Genomic DNA, 22,724 nt, shown 5'->3' with positions numbered 1-22,724 from the left:
TAAAGGTTTTATGTTGAATTTTGTTAGAGTTAAGCTGCTTCCTTAGGTGAAAATCATTGTTAAAGTCAAATTTTGTTATCTCTGCGCATAAAGCATTAAGGTTATGGTTCAGCGGTTCTACATGATAAAGCTACTCCATTGTGATACTCTGTTGGTACATTGTGGCAGATATTATCAAAACGCTTTGCCAACTTTATTGTTAATGGTTGGGCTATATTATTGCGCAAAGTTGCTTAGGTCATGGATAAAAAGCAACAGTACTCTTATAACAAGAGAGCCGCTTCGACCCTCGATTCGCTCTACTACCAATATTTTCCATTTTAATTCGGTCGAATCGAGGCTTTTCAGCGTACCAATGAATTTTGCTACTTATGGAAACTACCTGGTTTCTTTTTTACCTCGATAATTGAGACCCGAGTGGGGTCCTAGACTTTTTTTTACCGAAGATGAACATTTGCGAGGGAGGGGGTAAGGTCGGCTTGCCCTGGACCCGACCAAACATGGCCGAAGTCCTTGAATCTCTTTTCACGTGAAATGGCCATATTAAGCAAAAACCGCCATAGCCATAAACAAGCTTAAATCACAAACCTGGACTGGCAATTTTCAAACGTGGAGCGAACTTTGGGAATTCCACGAGAGTTCGTTATTTAAGCTATATATAAAGGAGAAGGAAGGAAGGATCGATCTTTGTCGAGCTCGAAGGACCCTCTGCCTCGTACACCCTGAAGTCTCTCGCGCAAGGTGAACGACAAGTTGGTAGAGAATTATGCTCGGGGGACAATTACGAGGACCACTCGAGAGAGAAAGAGTAGAGTGAATCAACATTTTTTTCTGGGGACATTCATAAAAGAGAGGTGGGTGGGGGTCAAAGTGATACGTAAAAGGGAAGAAGAATTGTGGCGATGAGAGAGAGAGAGAAAGACAGAGAACAAAAAATAGATAACAGAATAGAAGCAACGTATAAAATAGTAAAGCAAAGACACATTGGTGTTTCGTAACAAGCGAAGCTACTATTAAACGACATCGTGGTCATACAATTCCGTATGACGTCTAATTGATCGCGATTGCTCTCGTGTCTTGTGATAACCATTAACGGACCACGTAACGAGTTAACGGATCTTCCACAGTAGAACCAACGATCCAATACCAATCGGTATTGGGTGATCCAGTTATAAGTCAAAAGTCAAGTCACACCCAACAATTTTTCTTTGTCTCATTTTCTCTAGTGCTAATCTATCTTCTTCCTCCTTCTCTCTCTCTCTCTCTCTAAATTTTATAACGATCATCCATCAATTTTATGAAGGACGAATCGACCTTTAACTAATTCCAAGCTTAAACTACTTTTCCTTATAATTCTTGTTGATTAATGGAGCTTTTTATTTTTTACCATTTACCGTGCGTCGGTAAGGTAGATCGCAGAAACCTTCTACGGTTTACCGACAGATGTCGCCACTTGTGGCTCGATAAAACTTAACCAACTGCTCGCCTGTGCTCGCTAGTACTCGGTTTTCATTTCATTCCGCGAAGCAGATACGATACGTATGGTTTACAATGCAAAGCGCACAATGGTTTTAGAATTAGTCTCTAATTATTCGACAAGGTCGAGACTTCCTCGGCGAGAATACGAAATATTTGTTTTTTTTTTCCGTAGGAAACCTCCGAGGAGAATTCATGATTCACCAACCGGTTCTCGAATAATTTACCTGCAACAAAAGGACCTAGCGATATTTTAGATAAAGATCGACTCTCGTATTTACCTGGAGCCTCGATCTCTCCAAACTTGTGATCCTATCGCAATTGTACTTTATTCGATCATTGTTAATCGAACAATTGAAGAGGAATGTGAAATTTTATAGGTTACAATTTTTTTCTTCCATCGATAGTGTTATCAAATTCTATAGAGAGAGGAGGCAAACAAGTCGATATTAATTAGTAGTTGTCACGGAACGACAAACCAATCAGCACGAAGTTGCCAATGCTAGTTTTCCAAACGTATTCGCAAAACCGTTCTGTATATACTGTCGAGGACAGGGCCGCCTAGGCACCGTAAATGGCGGTCGTATTGGCTGGAGAACAATCGTCGCGTATTCACACTTGATTCCACCAGGTAAAACGAGTCAATACTTTCCCAGCTGCAATCGCCTACTCTAAGTGAGTCTCACAGGTCTTTTAAGGTCGATACACACCTGACTAGCCACATAAAGAAGCAATTTACAGGATTCAAACGAGCCGAATCGAGATCAGCGTTAGATTGGAATTAGGAGATCAGATAAAAACGTTTGTGGTATATTAAAATTCTCTAATTTTATTTTATCACTTTTTTTTAAAGAATTGTGTAACATTCTAATCGTCATATTCTTTTTTCTATTAGATATCGAAAGGCAATGGTTTGATATTTAAGGATGTCATTGATAGTTGGCTTATATTGTAAGAGGATCGCTGGTACATAATGGAACTACTGTTGAATAAGCAAAGCTGTTACTCGATAACACCCAAAGCCTCCATGGTTGGATAATCGATGATGTTAAACACAGTGAATGGATCAAATATTTCGCCATTCTCTGTCCTAGAAAGTTTCTTATCTATTCGACAGAAAGCCCTCTCTTGGAAAATAATTTACTACTCATTACTTCAACGAGTCATTCCACTAACTTTCTTTCGTAAACATTTCTTAATTATTTCTTCCAGCTTGACAAAAAGTCTCCCCTCCCTCTGTGCACCGTAATAGCCAATGGAGTTCAATATTATGTTCCCTCCATACTGTCAGTTTCAAGATTCAATCCAGGTTCTCTTATTCTGCTTCTGAGAGGAGTCGAGTAATTTTTAGCATGAAAAAAGAATATAATAGTGGCTCGTAGAGACTCTCCAATTATTGGTGCAGTTTTGGATTTCTTGGATATTGGATATTGTTCGCTGTATTGGAGGAGGAGCTTGTTGTGGAGAATTGCGCTGGGTTTGGAAAGCGACGATCTCCGCCAGAGACCACAGGTTCTTTTGCAATAGTAAATCCATTGGAGCGAAGGGAAACCAAGCTGCATTTATGCAACTACGCAGCGAGAACAGCAAAACGGAAGCTAGAGTGGGTGCAAAAACTAGATACCCACTTCTGTCTATGATAGATTTCTTCTCTCGTAAACCAACGACCCCACCTAACGTTTTCTTCTTAAAACCAACGATCATCCACGTTTTTCCAGCAATTCTGAGAGACAACGAATCGACCTATAATTGTATCAACGCCAGTGAAGATTTTCGAGTCGATTCGGTGACATCACTTTTAACGTGATCTCACTGTAAATGACAATAACTCTGCCACTCATTGCGCAACTGCTCCCGAACACTGTTAGAAAAATTCGTGTTCTCGCTTTTTCTCCTCCAGTCGAAGCGATGAAATTCTTTTATTGGTTTGCTGAACAATTTTTCTAGAGAAAATTGAAAAAATTTCCATCGTGCTTTGGATAATAAGGAGTTTTTACACGTGAAAATACAATCCCCTTTGTAATCCTTGCTGGCTTTGTCCAAAGTAGTGGATTGGATGCCGAAGGTTATCTACTTTTATCCCAATGTGATTTTTCTACACAGCTGGAAAACCTGTTGAGATAAGATTAAGTTGCTTTGAGAGCCGAGAGTCATCGATGAATCTTGGAACTTTGGTCTTTAACTCTGTTAATTTGGGAGAGTGTTAGGGTCTTTAGGATGTTAATAACAAAAATTTTTATTAATCATTTACTTTACCCGGTTATTTCCAACAATTATACCTAATGATTTCATTAATATTTGCAGATTTACTAATTGCGCTATCACAAGGTTCTTAATTAGCTGGCAGAAAATTATGGGTAATCGAGAGTTTAACTGGTCGTAAAGTGGAAGACAAATTTTATTAAGGACCGCTTGTATCAGAGAGTTAATGCCAAGGCTGGGAAAATTAAGGCCATTGAATTGCACTTATCCATGTGCGTGTGTGTATATGTATTTATAAATGTTTATCCATGGAGTCCAATTGTGGAAATTCTTTTAGTCCCGGTGTAACTCTTCGGGGATAAGGTGTTCCGGGATAGGGCTGGGGGTACAATGTCAAGGTCAAAAAGGTGAGGCTACACTCGACAAAGATTATACGGACTTGTTCGGTCGATAAATCGAAGGTTGTCTTCTTGTTTCTCCAGTCACACACACGTTTATTTATGTCTCTTGATACGTGAGGATATGTAGGTGCCCCTATCTGTACTGGTGCAACTCACAATTTCATATAGCATGACCCCTTTAAATTAATTATATTAAACACTTATTTTGCACTGACATTCTCCCCCCACGCTCTTTCCCAACGTTCGTACCGGTTTATAAAAATTCATGGCATATTTAAAGAATTAAGCAGCTTAAAAAATCAATTTATCGATTTAATTCTTTTTTTATTCCTGCAATGTAAATTCTAGATATTTTATATAACGGGGTGAATGAAAGTTTAGAGTGTCACGGGGAACACTGTCTGGTTTGGTAATTGGAAGTATGATAGGACAAAAATAGCAGAGGCTTTTAAAAATAGTTAAAAGTTAAAGGAAGAAATGAAGCGGATTTAATTCGTCTATTCATTCACCTGTTAGCAATTCGAAGAGACCTCGTCACGCGACTGGACTCGTTGTACAAACGCTTTCATAATAAGAATGCGAGCGAGGGTTCAAAATTTTCAACGTGCTTGACCCCACCAGGAGTATCGCTGTGCGAACCGTAGACAAATACCAGGAACGTCCTGTATACAGAAAAGTCGTTCGCTTGCTGTGTTGACAAAAATTTCTGGGAACTCCTTCGCTGCTTTCTTCGGTGAATCGGATGTAGTCGTGTACTTCGAACAAAGGATGTCGTACCTAGGAGAATAACATATGTTTGTTTATTGGATCAATTATTTCTCCGGTGTATTGTTGTGTTTACAAATCGATTAGCTTGACTTGTTATTTTGTAGATTTTGTTTAACAAAGTGTTTCGGAGACATTGATAAATTTCGCGGCACTTATTAGCGCTCTGGCGTCATTGGCAATTAATTTTAAAGCAGATTGACGAGGCAAAGAAAAATTGTACGAGTCCTTTTACAATTCCTGGCTGAGTCACTCGACTGACTCGAGACGCGCTGGCTAACTCAACTTTTTTCCCCTCACGGAGCCAGATGTCTCAGGCATCCAAATAGAAGCTGTGATTCATTCTTCGACGTAACACGCCGTGTCATGCCTCTTCGTGCAAACTTCATTCTCTTTTGTTGTTTACACGTTCCAATCAATCCAATTCCTTGAATGTATCATGTTTTCTCCTTTCGAGATCTAGCATTTTTTTTCAACCTATTCTTACAAATTTATTTATTTCCGACAGTTTTATTCAGTAACCAGTTTTGTCGGAACATTTTATTTTTCACAGCAAACGGAACTATGTTGTCTCACCGTATTGACACTGAAGTTTCTCTCGGACGGATTTAATTAATTTTTAATGATTTTCGGCTTTTTATTTGAATTGATCATTTTAAATACAACCTGAGTCACACAAGCTACCAATTTTACAGGAAAACGTTAATTACCTAAGGATTTTATATTTTTCGTGCGAATGCATGACTGTTTGTTTTTTTTTTGTTTTTTTAGATATGCAAATACATGTACATATGTTCATGGCTTAAATCATGAATTTTTTAGGCTCGACTGTATCCAATACAGTATATTATTCGGTCTTGACCGTTTTTATCAAATAAACATATCTTTTCAAAATTGCATTTTTTCTCAACTGACTTTGATTGTTTATTTATCAACCGATGTTTCCCCATTTCTCGTTCGTTCTTGCTCATTTATATCCAATAAACAATATTTTCGAAACATGTTTTTTCTCATAGCAAGTAAAATGATCCAGTATCACTAAATCAAAACAATTTTTTTTACTCAGCGATTTTATTATTTATTTACCGATTCTCGTGTTTCCTTATCTCATTTGCTTCTTTTTGTTTCGATACAACAATCAAATAATTTCAAAATTTGCTTTTTTATGATAATCAACACGATCTGATATCACTGAATAAAATATTTTTCTTCAAAAATAAACTTTATTCTTCCTTTTTATTATCTCTTTACTATTTCCCTTCAATATTCGAAAATTTTATCCTACTAAGAAACTTCTTAAAAGAATTTTTTTTCTTCTAATATAAACAAAATCGTTTGGGTCCACAGGGTCAAAACAAGTTTTTTTCATGCAAATTGTATTATTCGTTCACCATTCTCGAGTGTTTTTTTTTTCAATATCCAAAATTTTCATACTGTTTACTACTTTCTCTCCTGAAAAATAAAGCACTCAGGCATAATGGGCGAAAAAATAATGATTTCCCAGGTGAATTTGATTATCGAGAGTAGGAACGTCGATCGAATTTTCGTAATCTTGAACAATCTTGCTAATTGTTTTGTTAAATCGAAGGGAATGTTTTTCTCTCGTGCAGAGTTGGATCGTTTGGAGTGTACAGTCGTTTCAGAGTTGGTGTAATTTCAGCTAAATTTCATTAACTCGGGCAAAATGATCTATCGATCCTGGACATCGCGTGTGCATCCTTGACACATTATTCACTTGCACATATTGGAATTGTGCGAGCGCGTGTATATCATTACTCGAGTGTGCGCAAATATCAACCCAGTTAACAGCACTTGTAATTACGATGCATCCCCCCCCCCCCACCCCACCCCCACCAAACCACCACAATTTCCTTCGTTTAAAGAGAATCGAGTATAAAGCCGAGACGATATTAAAAGCAAATTTTCAAGCAATTTAAACGATAAGGCTTACCCAAGATATCAGATTGATTAGATTTAACTTTTATCAGAGGAATTTCCAAGTTTATAATAAGTTAACTCTTTAAAATTAATTGTTCATCGTGGTTCGCGCTTTGTAATTTATTCAGACGCGAGTTGGTTGAATGCAACAATTATCGATTCATTGTTAATTGTGTGCATTTAACATTGTTCTTTAATGTTTTTTTTTATATTTTTAATTTATTTTTAATATTAATTTTTTACATATTTTATTCAAATTGTTGACACTTGGCAAATATAAAATTTAAGAAAAGGATTTTTGAAAACGAAGTTGAAATATACAGAAAATTTTAGTTTGACAGTCAACATGTTGAAACCCCGCCCCCTTAATTTTTCCTCGTTTATAGAGAAAAAGATGGAAAACACTGATATTAAAACCGAATTTTAAACAATTTGACGATAAGGATTCTTCAAAATCTCATTAATTTTAATTAGTATTTTAGTATGCATATAATCACCACAATATTGCTCGTTTACGTAGGAGGAAGCACTAAATTGATATTTCAAGCAAATTTTCAAGCAATTAGACGATAAGGATTTTTCGAGATCTAATAAAACTTAATTTTTTAATTAAAAATTGCAAATTTAATAATAACGCAGCTCGTTAAATATTTTTGTTTCATTCGTAATGAGTGGAGAGAAATTATTTGAAAAAAACATTAATTAGTTACAACAAACATTAAATTAACAGTGTTTCTAAATAAAGATGCATGTCATTACTAGAGTTTTCCTCGTTCAGAGAAAAGGAAGTATAAAACTGATATTAAAAGCAAATTTTAAACAAATTAGACGATAAGCGTTTCTCAAGGTCTAATTAAATTTAATTTCTTGTAGGAGTTAATGAGTTAACAGCAAATTAGTTCGATTAAAAGACGCTATCAATCATTGTTTATAATTTATGAACCTTCAATTAAAATGGATTTAATTGTTTAAAATGATGATTTGTTGTTATTCTGTGTGTGGAAATATTAATTCGGTTAAAACAATAGTTGTAATTACGAGATTCACCAAACCTCAGTTTCTCTCTCTCATCTTAATAAAATAAAGCTAATATATACGTAAAATTAAATTTTATATTAAATTGAATTATAATCTTTTTTCAAATTTTTTTTATAAAAATAATAACAATTTAGGGTTTCCATTATATTCAGTATAATTAATGTTGTACCATAAATCACTTAAAGAAACATAGAATTTAGATGGATTTATTTAATTAAAATGGTGATTTGTCCTTAATATCAGTGTACAGAAATATTAATCAAGCTATCAGCACTTGTAATTATGAAATGCACTTGATCATAATTTCCCTGGTTTAAAGAGAAAAAAAAAACTGATACAAATGTTGAAATTAAATTTTATACCAAATTGAGTGATAATCATGTTCGATAATGTTAAAATATGAATTATTTGAAAAAAATATTATATATTCCAGTGGATTTAATAGATTAAAATGCTGCTTGATTATTGGATGTTCTCGAAATAACGTAATTGATTGATAAATCTCAACGCACGTTTCAACGGATTTGTAAATATTTTTGTGTACTTTGCACGGAATCTTCTTGTCAATGTCTACAATTAAATACCTTGAATCATGCTCTGTATAAAGCGTGTTTCACCATTTTTTTTTAATGTACATAAAACCGTTTCAAAACATTTACGAATTTTGCAAAAATGAGAATTTCTTAAAAACATTGTAATTGTATTAAATATTATATATTACAGTAGAATTCATAAATTGCAAATATAAATTTCCTTTTTTTCATGTGAAAATTTATATTTATGTTGAAAACAAAAAAGAAAAAAGTTTAATGGTAAAAATACAGAAGTGACTTGTTTGAATTATTATTAGACGCCCTGTATATAGTTTTATTAATCAGAAAAATAATTGTCGGTTTATTGGTATAAAGACCATATTTATCAGCCAAATGGTCAATCTGATTATTCCACTATTTGGATAATACCATACCTTATCTCCATAGCAACTCTAGATAGTCTCATTGAGCTACACCCACTTTCTATTTTTTTTTACTAATTTAAATTATAAAATTTAAAAAATAATTATTGGTCTATTGATATAAAGACGAGATTTATCAGTCAAATCCTCAATCTGATTATCCCACTATTTGGATAATACCATGCCTTATCTCCATAGCAACTCTCGATAGTCTCATTGAGTTACACCTACTTTCATTTTTTTTTTACTAAATTGAATTAAAAAAATTGGAAAATTGGAAAATTGTTGGAATTATTAGTAAAAATTGGAAAGATAATTATTGGTTTATTGGTATAAAGACGATATTTATCAGCCACATTCTAAATGTGATTATTCCACTATTTGCATAATACCATACCTTATCTATATAGCAACTCTAGATAGTCTCATTGAGTTACACCCACTTTCCATTTTTTTTTTACTAATTTGAATTAAAAAAATTGGATAACTGTTGGAAATATTAGTAAACATTTTTATTCGAGTCTTTATTATAACAACAATTTTAATAAATTCATCATTAATTGCAATGTAGATTAATTGATGCTTGAGTTTGATTATTTAATTGTTTGAAAAACACGATCCCTTATCAAGATACTTACTTCATACAATTTTCACCAAGTGGATCATCTTTAAAATTATTTAATCACGTTGGAATATAAACGAAACTGGTCTATTGGCAAAATATTGGTGAAAATTGATTAAGATCCTTCATATTTACTTAAAAAAATCGATATATAATATAGTATATAAACTGATTTATTCAAATTAAAAATTGTTGAAAAGAAAAGAAATACTGAAGAATCTTTTAAGAAACTTTAATAATATTTACTAATTATTTCACTATTTGGATAACATTATCACTCACCTGCACAACTAATCTCGACAACCCTCATCGACTGGATCATCCTTGAAGTGATTCAACCAGGTTGGAATCTGAATGAAAGAGGTCTGTTGGCAAAATATTGGTGCACGTTTATTGAGATCCTTCAAACTTGCTTCAATTCGATATATATTATAGCAGAAAGTTTGATTTATTCCAATTAAAAATTGTTGAAAACTAAAGAAACACTTGAGGACCTTCTAAGAAGCTTTAATAAAATTTACTAATTATTTCACTATTTGGATAACACTATCACTCACCTGCACAACTAATCTCGACAACCCTCATCGACTGGATCATCCTTGAAGTGATTTAACCAGGTTGGAATCTGTATGAAAGAGGTCTCTTGGCAAAATATTGGTTGGAATCAATTTGGCTTGGTTCCATCCCCTTCAATCGGATACACACATCGATGGAAGGAATTAGAAAGCAGTGTTTGTACACTGGGATCCAAAAAGAAACATTGAATAACTGTTGCATGGAATTTATCAGGAAGGATCACTAATCAGATTATTGTTATTGTTATTGTTATTAGAAGCAGTGGATTCCACGTGGAGGCCTGTTGCAAGCAAGGGTTCAAGGAGGGGAAAGTTTAGGGTCGGAGGCTCCTCGGTTAGAGAAACTTTCACGAGATAGAGCGAGGCTGGATCTCTAGCGTGAAAGCTGATGGAGAAACCGATCGGTCACCTGGACTCTGCTTTTATCGAGAGAATCCTAATATTTCTCTCCTCTTCGCTTTCATCCAGTGACTCAATCGATGAGAACATGGAAAGGCCAATGAAAATCTTTGAGAAAAAATATAAACAAAGCTATAGTTATTCCTCTAGAGGAGTAAAGTGTGAGAAGACTTGTGAAATATTCAGTAAATAATCTTGCAAGGAAATGTGGAAAATAAAGATCAACTAAGTGTAAAATTTTTGTGAAGAATTTTTATACGGTTTGTGAATGAATAGGAAGAGAGAATTATACACACACACACCCACAAATAATTTCTCTTTTATTCACTTTCATCTATTAACTTATTCGACGAAAGCATGGAAAGGCCAATGAAAATTTTTGAGAAAAAATATAAACAAAGCCATAGTTTTCCTCTAGAGGAGTAAAATATGAGAAAACTTGTGGGAAAATAAGTAAATAATCTTGCAAGGTAATGTGGAAAATAAAGGTCAATTAAATGTAAAATTTTTGTATGAAGAATTGTGTTGTATGGTTGGTGAGTGAAGAGAAAGAGAGAATTACACACATACACACACACACATAATTTCCCTCTCTTATTTACTTTCATCCAGTGATTCAATCACCAAGAACACAAAGGAAACGAAAATCTTTGAGAAAAAAGATACACAAAAACATGGTTATTCCCTCATAGAGGTAGAGTGGTTTGTAAAAATATGGTTGAGAAAAGTGTGAGAAAACCTGTGAGGAAATAAGTAAATAGTCTTGCAAGGTAATATGAAAAAATAAAGGTCAACTAAGTGTAAAATTCTACAAGCATAAAAGTAACAGTTACAATTAAAATTTTTGTATGGAGCATTGTGTTACATGGTTGTCGAGTAAAGAGAAAGAGAGAATCACACACACACACACACACACATGTGTGTGTGTGTGTGTGTGGGATTGCAAAAAGGAGGAAAAATGTGCACGTTCATCGTTGCGAAGAGAGCGAGTAAAACATATCCCTGGTGTTTCTAAGAGGCGAGAATCATTTGCATACGACGAGAGAGAGAGAGAGAGAGAGAGAGAGAGAGAGAGAGAGAGAGAGAGAGAGAGAGAGAGAGAGAGAGAAAGAGAGAGAGAGAGACTCTTGGCCTCTAAATGCGCCAGTTGTGCAACAAATGCATCTAGGCGCGGTTATGCCGTTTCATTTTTATTCAGCATGTGGCATCCTACCACTGCATATGGATATGTCATAGTACCAAGGAGAACCAAGGATAAACCAACGTGAATGCTCGAGGAAGAGTTGTTGCTCGCGTGCCTTAAATTTACAGGCTGCGTCAATTGTTCCGGAAACCTCACCATTCCTGAAACAATGCTGCACTGCGACGACGACAAGATAATGGAGAGTCCAAGTTGCAAAATATTGTCTCTTGGAAAAGAGAGAAAAAAAAACAAGTTTCTACTTTGTAAACAAATCAATAATTTTTCATTGATTAACAAAGAGAGTTGGAAAATTCTTTTTGAAGAAAATTTAAAAAGAGTTTGTGTGTGTAGGAGAGTTTAATATATAGGCAACAAAAGTGGATTTATAATTTTGTAAACAAATTAATTTGATTTTCAAAGAGAGATGATGGTAGGGATTTTTTGTTTCCAAAGGTTAGGGGAGGAGTTTGTTGAGAGTATGAAAGAGGATAATTATGTGGTGGAGGTAACAAAGAGCCAAGTGCCAAAAATTAAATTTTTAGATATTTTTCTAATTTTATAAATAAAATATTTGTGCAAGGGTCATTTGCTTTTAATATCAGTCTTTGTATTCTAGTTTTATATTTTAATTATTTATATTTAAACTTTAGCAGTTCAATGGGATGTAGTTGTGACACAATTTTTTTTACAATTAAATCTCACTTTTCAATAAATTGGCACTTGCTCTCTTTGTTACTTGCAATTCTCTATTAATGCAATGAAATTGAATTAACAAATAAGAATGTCGACTTAAACCAAATCAAACGATAACCACACATTGTTAAAGCAAATATTAATTATTCGCAAAGAAAATTGAAAAATTATAAAAGATAAGGAAAACTCGTTAGGAAACCAGAAAATAATTAAATCGATGAAAGGAAATTTACTAAACAAATAAAGAACCGATGTCGAAGCAAGTTAAACAAGAACGACAAATTGGTAAACAAGGTAACAATTTTTCACAAGAAAAATTGGAAAACTCTTGAAAAAATGAGAAAAACTCGTGAAAATGCCACATAAAATAATAATAAACGGAAAAATTTAGTAAAATAAGAAAAATCATGGTTATAGCAAGGGCCGGAAAATTCTTTTGGAGAAGGGTGAGAGGAGCATGTAAAAGTATAGGAGAGGATAATGGAGGCAATGAAATTTAATATGCAAAGACCGATGTCGAAAGAACGCAAGCCATTCGACTTAAGTGGTCGCGAAATGTACGCTGGACGTCCAATAAACGTCGTGGAATAAATGCACTAATGGACGCACCCACATTGCAGCAGTGGCGGCGGCCCTGTTGACAGCTGTGCTCTCGCACAAATACACGCGGCTGATAGGGAGCCCAATGGACGGGACTAGCTTGTATACGTGTGTGTGTGCGTGCGAGAATGCTATCCGTGGATGAGCTTGGAGAAAGAGAGAGAGAGGGATAACGGAGGAGATCCAGTCAGTTCGCGTCGCGTCGTGTCTCGTCGCGTGGCCCGAGCGACTCTCGAGTCTCGACTCTCGGTTCTCGCTGCTTCTCAGTTAGCACGAGGCTCGCGAACGGGCAGCACGCATCTTGTGCCGTGAAAAGCCAATTTCGTAGCCCGATCGACCAATTTTCACCGTTACTCGTTCGCATTTTCCGATCTCTACAACCTCCGGAAAAACAGTTTTCCTCGAGGTGGAATATTCCGAGGTGAAAAACCATTTTCCAATTTTCCACGACTCTCCAGTGCTCTGTGTGCTCATCGGAATCATTTCTGGCCTGAGAATCTCGTCGATCCGAAGAATCCTAGCTTCGAGTTTACCAGGAAAACGCTGCGATTGAAAATTCGGCCCGGAAAAGCTGTGCGAATTTTCCGAGGGAAATTGCGAGAGGAATAAAGAGGACTGGTCGTGAAAAGAGTTTGTTGTCTCGTAATATTGTTTACTCGCGTGGAATTTGCCGGAGGTGGCAGAGGAAAATTTCGGAAAAGTGCGAGGGTCGGAAAAGCGAGCGTGGAAATTGTTGGTGCGAGGAAAAGTGTGAGTGAGAAAGTTGTGGAAGAGGGGATCGTGCAGTGTGCCGCTTCATTATTAAAGCGACAGAGTGCGTAATCGAGGAAACGCGAAAATTTTCCATTTTCCGACGATCGATCGCTCCCCCCCCCCCCCTACTTCCGGTGGGGTTTTCGCGATCGAAAAAGTCAGCACGGTGAGAAAAGACGTAAACATCTCGGCCACGTGGCAGCACGTAGAATCAACAAACCCTTTGAAAGTGGCGAAGTTATATATTCCTGCGATTTATACTGATTTTCCAACTCGAGTTTTCCAACTCGCCTAGAATAGATCGCCATTATCACGCGATAGTGGAAAATCGATTTGTTTCCCTGAAATACGGCCACTCGAGTTTATAGCGTGACGCTGTCTATAGAGACTGCATTGATTAGATATACGAGTGGTGACGTCACTGGTTCTAAAAGAACCAACTCGTCCTGACATTTTCCACGGCCAAAATTCACGCGAAGCACAACGACGGGCTTAATCGATTCCCTCGTTAATTAGCGAAGCGTTCCAGCCTAATGATATTCGTAAGACAAACTCGATTAATTCCCAGGACCTCGATGGCCAAAAACGTTTAAGTCACTCGTAGCATTGACTTGTCTCCTTGGTGGAATAAATGTCTTATTTTTAGAACGTTTTAGATTTATCAGTTTACGTCACGAGCTTCATCAGCCACGTTGCTTGCTTAATTAATTAAGCCTCGCGAGTTTTATTTATTTTTCCATTGCAATTATCTATATAAACTCGATATTTTGTTTTCCCCTTTTCTTTCTTTTTTTCTTGTCCCACTTTGAGAATGCAGTGTCATTCGTCACTTGGTATTTTCATCCAAGGACTGACTCTGCCTGTGATTGAAATTCGCTTATCTACAGCGAGTAATTATAGAGATCTGCTTGGCAAACTGAAAATTGGAGAGTCTTAAGTGTATATATGGCCAGGGATCATTCTTTCAGGAATGAACTCGTGATCCTGGAAGGTTCGAATATATTGAATGTTGGTTGATGAGGACACGAAAGGAAAAATACTTGAAAATTTTTTCTTTTTGCTTTAGGATCCCGTTAAGGGAATTGTTAAAGGTTGGAGGATCAATTACTCGTGGAACTTTGAGCGTTAAAGTTACTATGCTGAAACCTTGGGGATGGCCAGCTAGCGTACAGTTGCGTTAGAGCAAAGCTAATTCGTTTATGTTAACTGCATTAGGAAGTCTTGTACGAATCGCATGTAGCTAAATTCGCGAGTTTTCTCCGATAAGCCAGAAGAAATTCTCTCTGACACATACAAAGAGCCCAAACTTTCACTCCATTTCCCCCCATTTCCTGTGATTCCCCCCCCCCCAAACTAAACATTTACCAAACAACAGCACGTTGAGAAAATCAATCATTTTTTTCAAATAAATATTAAGATAAATAGCTGCCAATTGGTTGGTTTAACAAATAACCAATCGACTAATAAACACGAAAGAAATATTAGAATCCCACCAAATCAATTCACTTAATTAATTTTCATTAATATCGAACTAATATTTTATCAACATTATTCGAAACAAAAATGAATTTGGATAGAAAATTTTTTTCTCAATTTTCAAAAAACTTTAAGGCGATTTCACAGGATATAATTCATTTGTTAAAGCGAACGACGTGTTTCTCAGTAATTATGGAACCAAGAACTTTGTGGAATTGAATAGTTTGAAATTTTGTGATCGTTATATCGTTTGATCCAGCAAAATGCTCGAACCGAAGTGTGTGATTTCGAGTGAATTGATCAGTCGTGAAAATATTCGATGTGGCCTGAACAGGCAGCAGCATCGGACGAGTTTCTCGAGGAAAGAAACTATCAACGGGTGTACCGTAGGTGTCTCTCCCGAGACAATGGTCGTGTGTGTGCGTGACTGGCTCTCCTTGAGGGAGCCGGCGGTGCATATCTCCGTCGTGCGATGCCCTTTCGAAAAACGTAGGAAACTATGAAGCAGCCAGCTGGTTTGTACCATTCTATCGAGCCTTCCGCTTGGACGATCAAGGTCAAAGTTAACTCTCGCGCTAGCCTCAGGCCCCCTGAACCGGAATATCGAGAAAAAAGAAAGATCCCTCCGAGATCCCCTTAAGACTTACCGGCAGTCGGTAAAACAGTTTGCTCGACCGGTAAAACAGAGCAAAAATCTATTCTCAACGGGATTCGCTTTCCAACGACCCAGGACCGTTTTCTCGGACAAATTGACGTTGATCCAGCGTAGATCCTTCGCGAAATCCCTATTAACCGCGCTCCGACATCGCGTTAACGTGTCAAAGGGAGGGGGCAGCCGATTTTGAAATACGATTTTCGAGCAGCAATTTCTCGATCCCCGTTATATCCACGCAGTCAAAGCCTCGATTATTCAATGATACACGCTTCGGTTGCAGCGTTACGTCATGTTCGAGCGTGCAGCGTGACGCTTGGTCAATATTATCGGGGTAGAACGAGACGACGTTGTAAAAATACTGCGGGATCATTACCGGCCGCTCTAAACTGACGCAACCCCAACGACTAATTGCGATAAGTGCGCCATTATCATAATTAATACGGTCTCATCGCTCCAGCTCCAGAATCCTCTTAAAATACCACTGGAAAAATTTATTATGCCGCGATTGTTCGCGCATTCCTTCCGGACGAGGCATAATCGAGGCACAGGCGTGCCTCGCGGTGCCGGCCACAACGCGTTTTACGACGCTCTTAATGTTATTGATGTGGGGGGGGGGGGGGTAGAAAAATTATCATTCCGGATGATCGTCAACATCGACGACTAATGCTTCGATTGTTTATGCACCGTGCAGAGGTGCGCAGTTCGATTACTAGTTTTATCATCATCATCATCATCATCATCATTGGTTTTCTTTTCTTCGATATTTCGACAGAAAATTTCCACTTATTGCGCGTTCCTTCGAGAAGATCAACGCTCGATACGCCAAGATAAACCTCGTTTATACGAATTATCTTCGTTGACTCTTTCCCGTGCTAATTTCCTTTGGAAAATCATTTTCCAGTGATTTTTTGCTTCGTTATTAAGTAGCTAAGTTCAGTTATTGAGAATATCACTGTTGGATTCATTAATGGTTATGGATGTGTGTGTAAAAGAGAGATGGAAAAAATTGTTAGGTGTTGCGTTTAGGGATTGTTCATACCAACATAATGACAGTGAGATGAGAATGTATTAGTATATATGCATACTATGACAACAAACTATCGATTAATTTTTGCATTTTTGGAGTATCAATTTATTTATATGTATACAGTTACCCATTGACACTTTGCTATCATTGTATTTGCTGCACACTCCGTATGGGGACCGTGCATACCATCACAAAATGAGATGAGAATGTATTGGTGTATATGCATACTTAATAAAAAAAAGCTGTCGGTCAATTTTCGCAGTTCTTGAAGTATCAATTTATTTATATGTATACAGTTACACATTGACACTTCACTATCACTGTATTTGCTGCACATTCGGTATGGGGACCGTGCATACCAACACAAAATGAGATGAGAATGTATTGGTGTATATGCATACTTAATAAAAAAAAGCTGTCGGTCAATTTTCGCAGTTCTTGAAGTATCAATTTATTTATATGCATACAGTTACACATTGACACTTTGCTATCATTGTATTTGCTGCACGCTCCATATAGGAACCGTGCATACCAATACAAAGCGAGATAAGAATCTGTGTTGGGGTATATGCATACTATCGGTCAATTTTCCCAGTTTTTGATGTATCAATTTATTTATATGTATAGAATTACACGTTGACACTTCGCTATCATCTTATTTGCTACACACACTCTATATATATATATAGAGTTCTTTTTTCTTTAAACGGAATATGGCAGCTGACTTCACGTTATTCGACTATTCGCTCTATGTGTTAAATGCAGTGGCATTACGGTGAGAATGTGTAGGAACGCATGTAAATAATATAAACTCTATACACATCGTTAAATTTCCTTCTTTTTTACGCACTTGTTTCGTATACCTGTATATACAGTTACGCATTCTCGTTTCAATTTTATTGAGTCGATTCTTATGGTCCCAGTAACACTCTCGAGTATCTTTTATTTAATTTAGCGTTATAAACTAAACAATCGTGATTGGTCGAGGGAAAATGATGCTTGAAATGAACAATGAAGGTTAAAGGAATCGTGTACTTTGATCAAACGGTATTCAAGTGAGAATGTGCAACCTTTTACGTGTTTGTAAAAAATTTATCAAAATTTATGTAATTGGCCAATGGACAATGCTGATTTATGCATTGAGAAAGAAATTATTTGATTAAAATAAATTTTGCATTAAATATTCACGAATAAATAGTTTGTTTAATTTTAATAAATATTGTTAGATTTAAATTTTATTTGATTAAAATAAATCTTGCATTGAATATATTCGTGAATAAATATTTTAATAAATATTATTTTTAATTATTTATATATTTATTCGTGAATATTCAATGCGTTATCTATTTTAATTAAATCATTTGTTCTTCTTCGGTGGCATATATACATCACTATATACATTCTCATTGTAAAATTAAGGCAGTGTTATAAGGTGATGAGGTACGAAACGACGCAGTGCACGTAAACGTAATTCAAGCCACGCAAAAACAAAACTTGTAAGCGTAACGATTTTACACCGTTTACGTTTTCATTTTCGCGTGTCTTCAATTACGTTTACGTTTACATTTAACTAGTGACCACGTTGCCTTATCTACCATCAGCCTTAAGGTAGTTGTTGAGCACAAAAATATCTAATCTACTTGTCAGTAGAGTTTTAAATTTGAAATAAACAAAATCCTGTTTTATAATTCAATTAAAAGTACTGAATATTAAATAATAGTTTAAAAAAACAGTATAAAATAAAGAATTTTTCTTTTTTATATTTGCATTAAATGCTATTTTATTTTTAATTAATTATTTCTGCTAAGAAATGTTTATTTTTCATTCGAATTTATTTATTGAAAAATCAGTTTTTAAGTTTTAAAATATACTCTATAAATTCAACCTCTAGATTTTTTATAGTAATAGTGAACTTATAAAATTTCTGATTTCTTAATGAAATGAAAACAAAAATTCTTTTATCTGTTCGTGTATATTAAATAAAAAAAAAAGCAAGACAGTAATTCTGTAAATTATTTTTATTAAGATTGCGAAGACTGGTTAAAAAATAAAAAGTTCATCATGGAAAAATTAAACTAAAAAAACATGAAGAAATGTGGATAATAAATTGGCATTAAATGCAAATATAAAATGAAGTATTTTTTATACTGTTTTTCATCTATCACCTGATGTTCAGCATTGTTTATTCAATTAGAAAACAGGATTTTGTTTATTTAAAATTTATAACCAGGCTGACTAGTACAGTAGGTATTTTCCCACAAAACCTCCTCAAGTATTTTTGTATGCTACGACCTTTAGTGCACACACACAGTGACTATGTTGCTTTAGAAAAAAAAACTGTATATAACACTGCAACAAAATACCAACTCGTCGAACCCTCATAATTTTCCTTATCGAGATACTCAACGATTTATTCGTTTATTTAAGTTTTCCTTGGTTTTAATAGAAGATGAAAAAATAATTAATTTAAAGAAAAAAAAATGATTATTTTTTTAATTTCCATCGATTCAATTTAAAAACCCAAAACATTGATTCACAGAGTACATTTTGATGATTAAAATAAGAGCAGACAAAAGAATTAAAGAAAAAATAAAATTTTCTTGATAAAGAAATTAAGTTAACAAAAGATTGAACTTGTTTAGATAAAAAATGTCATTCGATTCAAAAATAAAATTCAACATTTTTTTATATTGTGTTTCATCTATAAATTAATATTCAAAACTGTACAATTATGAAAGACAGGATTTTGTTTGTTCCAAAAAAAAAAAAAAAAACAAGTCTGACTATCGACGTAGAAATCTCCTTGTTCAACTATACTAAAACCAAAAACCTCTTTGCACGCAAAAATACTTAAAGTTTCAATATCATTGTTCCCTCAACTATTTCCACGACCTTCGAGAAAACACAAAGCTAATATTTTCCCGTTAAAAAAAAAACGCCCTATATAACACACACTGCAAAAAAATCTGGTCGATTTATTCATTCAATTTTCTCGTTCGAGATAACCGTGGGTTGATCCGTCGATTAAATTATAGTTCTGCTTTAAATATAAAATAAAGAAAACAAAGAAATCAATCGTTCGTTCTTATCGGAAAACCCAGTCGGTGGCTCGATGGATAACGATCCAATTAAATTGGCGAATTATCTCGAGTTTTTCGTTAGGACAGAAGGATCGTTTTGATTGTTACGTAAACTGGTTAATTAGTGCAGGTCAGTATATCTATATACACACATAAAACCGGAAGTTCTATCGTGGGTTTTCTGAAACTTTCGAAAAGTGGCAAAATAATTGTAGTATTTTTCTCCGTTTCACAAAGCAAGTTGCGCAGTGTTACGAGCGATAAGTCGATGATAATGACGAGAGTCCCGCGCTTTGTTTTCACTGAATTTTATCGGTTTTGCGTCGCTAGTGTAAAAGTATAGCTCGATGACGTCATAGCGCGTTATTGAGTCATTACGCACACGTTGGTCACGGTGTTCGGATTCTGCTTGATCGACGCTTACGGTATATCTATGTGTGTAAAAGTGTTAGCGAAGAGCGTGGTCATCGTTAAGAGGATCATTGATTCCGTCTCTCCTCGCTCGAATTTCATGATTCCCGCAAGACAGGTTGATATTCGTCGATGATTCTATTATTCCCTGCTTCGCGCGGATCTTGGAAAACGTTCGTTTACCGTAAAACAGTCGCTCGCCACGTGTGGAAATCGTTTTGCTCGTGTACAAGCGCGAATATAGCCATTTGGTGGCAGGAACGTTCCTGGAACGTGCCGGAAACGTGGAAAGCACGTTCCAGGAACGTTTTCGACACGTTTCTCCCACGAAACATTCTTGTTCACTGGAGAAAAACCTCTGGAATATCCTAGGAACACTCGGTTCAACCTTCCACTGGTAGAAAATTCTTGAAACCACTGTTCTCGGCATCGATACGTCACTTTGCACGCGTCGTCGACGAATCTTCCGCGTAAATTCTGCAATTGTAATTGGGGACCAGATTAGAGCGGCTCCGATGGAAAATCCTCGGTCAGTCTCGCGTGGTCGGCGCTAACGAGGGAATCCCGGTATAATGTTGGTATTTGAGAGGCGCCATCTTGGCCTTTCTCTTTTATAACGCACCTGCTGCCTGCCGGGCTGGGCCCGGCAACACGCGCGCACCTGCCCAGCAGCAGGCAGATTCGCTTTTTCTTCCGCGAATCTCGGAGACTCGCCATTCGCCGTGCAGATGCTCCTCCGACCAGCGAACCGCTTCGTCCTCGCGAAACTACGACGTGCTGCCACGGATCGCTCTCTATTTCTCTCGAGACAAACTCCAAAAGTGCCTTCTACATCATTTTCAGCAGAATTCCGGTGAGAAACGACCGAAGAACCATCCTGCGGGACCGGGAAGAAGAATCTTCGGAAGTGGAGGACTCGAGTGCCATCGAGAAGAGTTAAGATTGGAGGGAATAGGATAAAGGCGAGAGGTGTGTCTTCCAACTTGAGGAAATAACGGTATTCTTTGGTGGACGTTTGGAAAGATTTGTTGCATCGAGAGAGGGGAAGGCTTGTTCGGAACGAAAGGTATTTCGAGGTGGAGGATTCGAACCGAGATAAAACAAGGATTATTGCGAAGGAAGGATATTTCGACGTGGAGAATTCGTATGAACGTCCGGAAGATCCACAGGAGTCAAAAGTGGATAAAAGGAAGAAGAGGCTGGTTCCTCGAGTTTAAGAAAAAACGTAGTATTTTTTATCGGAGATTCAGAAAGATTTGAATCGAGATAAAACAAGGATATTCCAAAGTGGAGGATTCGTATTAACATCCGGAAGATCCACAGGAATCAAAAGTGTACACTGGATAAAAGGAATAAAAAAGAGATAGAGAGAAACTAATTGTTCGAGTTTGGGAAAAAACGTGGTGCTTTTCGTTGGACAGAAAGAATTGAATCGAGATAAAACAAGAATATTCCAAAGTGGAGGATTCGTATGAACATCCGGAAAATTCGAGATTCGAACCGGGGAAGAAGAAGGATCGTTCCAAAGTGGAGGACTCGTATGAACATCCGGAAGATCCACAGGAATCAAGAGTGTACAGTGGACAAAAGGAAGAAGAGGCTAGTTCCTCGAGTTTAGGAAAGAAGCGTGGTGTGTTTTGTCCTTGGAGATTCCGAGAGAATCGTCAGAATTGCTCCGCACGTGGACACGGTGGCCACGCCGCAAAGGATGGAGACGGGAGGCCACAAAGTGGCCCCTGCTCCAATGGCGAGGGTCAAAAAAGTCGATTACAAGCCGAACGAGAGCAGCGAGCGCTCCGGGGGCACCCACATCGCTGCCACGGTCAAGAATACCGTTCGAAGACTCCTCAGGAGAACCAAGAGTCATCGCGAGACGCCATCGACCAATGCTGCAACGATGACGTCACCGCCGCCGAAACCGGCCAGCCCCGTAAACAACGCAGCGGTCGTCAGGAGAAACAAACCCAGTGAAATCCTCTCCAGGAGGTCCCAACCACCCCCACCGACCACCTCCACCGAACGACAGATCAGAAATACCATGAACAACAGAAGGCAAATGAAACTAAGACTGAGAGTCGATCCTCATATACTACCTACGGTTTGTTCTATTTTTATCTTTTCATTTTATTTTTATATCGATGCTAGTCAGGTTTTCTCTTTTCGAAGAGGATGCTTTCTTTTTATTTTTGACGTTTTCCTGTGTGTCCGAATCGTGGGTTTTCAATCTTATCAACAGAAAACAAATGAAATTAAGACTAAGAGTCGATCCTCGTATCATACTACTTGCAATACTAATTCTATTTTTATATCGATGTCATTCGGTTTTCTATTATCAAAGACTATCTTTAGTTTACAAATGAAGCTAAGATTGCAAGCCGATCCTCATGTGCTATACCTACAGTACCATTTCTATTTTTATGTTAATATAATTTAATTTTTTATTATCAAAGACGATCTTCTTTAGTTTTAAAATGG

At 36.5% G+C, this 22,724-nt stretch overlaps 1 protein-coding gene across 9 annotated transcripts in view; it reads left to right on the top strand.

Moving 5' to 3' along the window:
* LOC136778494 (serine/threonine-protein kinase MARK2-like) overlaps positions 1-22,724 on the top strand; it is a 74,791-nt gene that overhangs the window by 12,370 nt on the left and 39,697 nt on the right. Inside the window, exons 1-2 of one of the 9 annotated variants that reach the window (XM_066735383.1) lie at positions 13,046-13,766; positions 21,096-22,347. The exons of 6 other annotated variants lie outside the window; for them this stretch is intronic. In XM_066735383.1, coding sequence (XP_066591480.1) covers positions 21,958-22,347 — 390 coding nt within the window. In that variant the 5' untranslated portion in view covers positions 13,046-13,766; positions 21,096-21,957. Of the gene's footprint in view, positions 1-13,045; positions 13,767-21,092; positions 22,348-22,724 lie in introns of those variants that run through there. 2 more of the 9 variants (XM_066735384.1, XM_066735365.1) reach the window with 2 other exon arrangements.

Source organism: Prorops nasuta, unplaced genomic scaffold (assembly GCF_024137725.1).
Source record: "Prorops nasuta isolate Cenicafe-Biocafe unplaced genomic scaffold, Cenicafe_Pnas_1.2 PNAS00014, whole genome shotgun sequence".
In the NCBI taxonomy this organism is placed as follows: Eukaryota; Metazoa; Arthropoda; class Insecta; order Hymenoptera; family Bethylidae; genus Prorops; species Prorops nasuta.
Note: the sequence above shows the minus strand (reverse complement) of the source record. Positions and strands in the feature narration are given on the sequence as shown.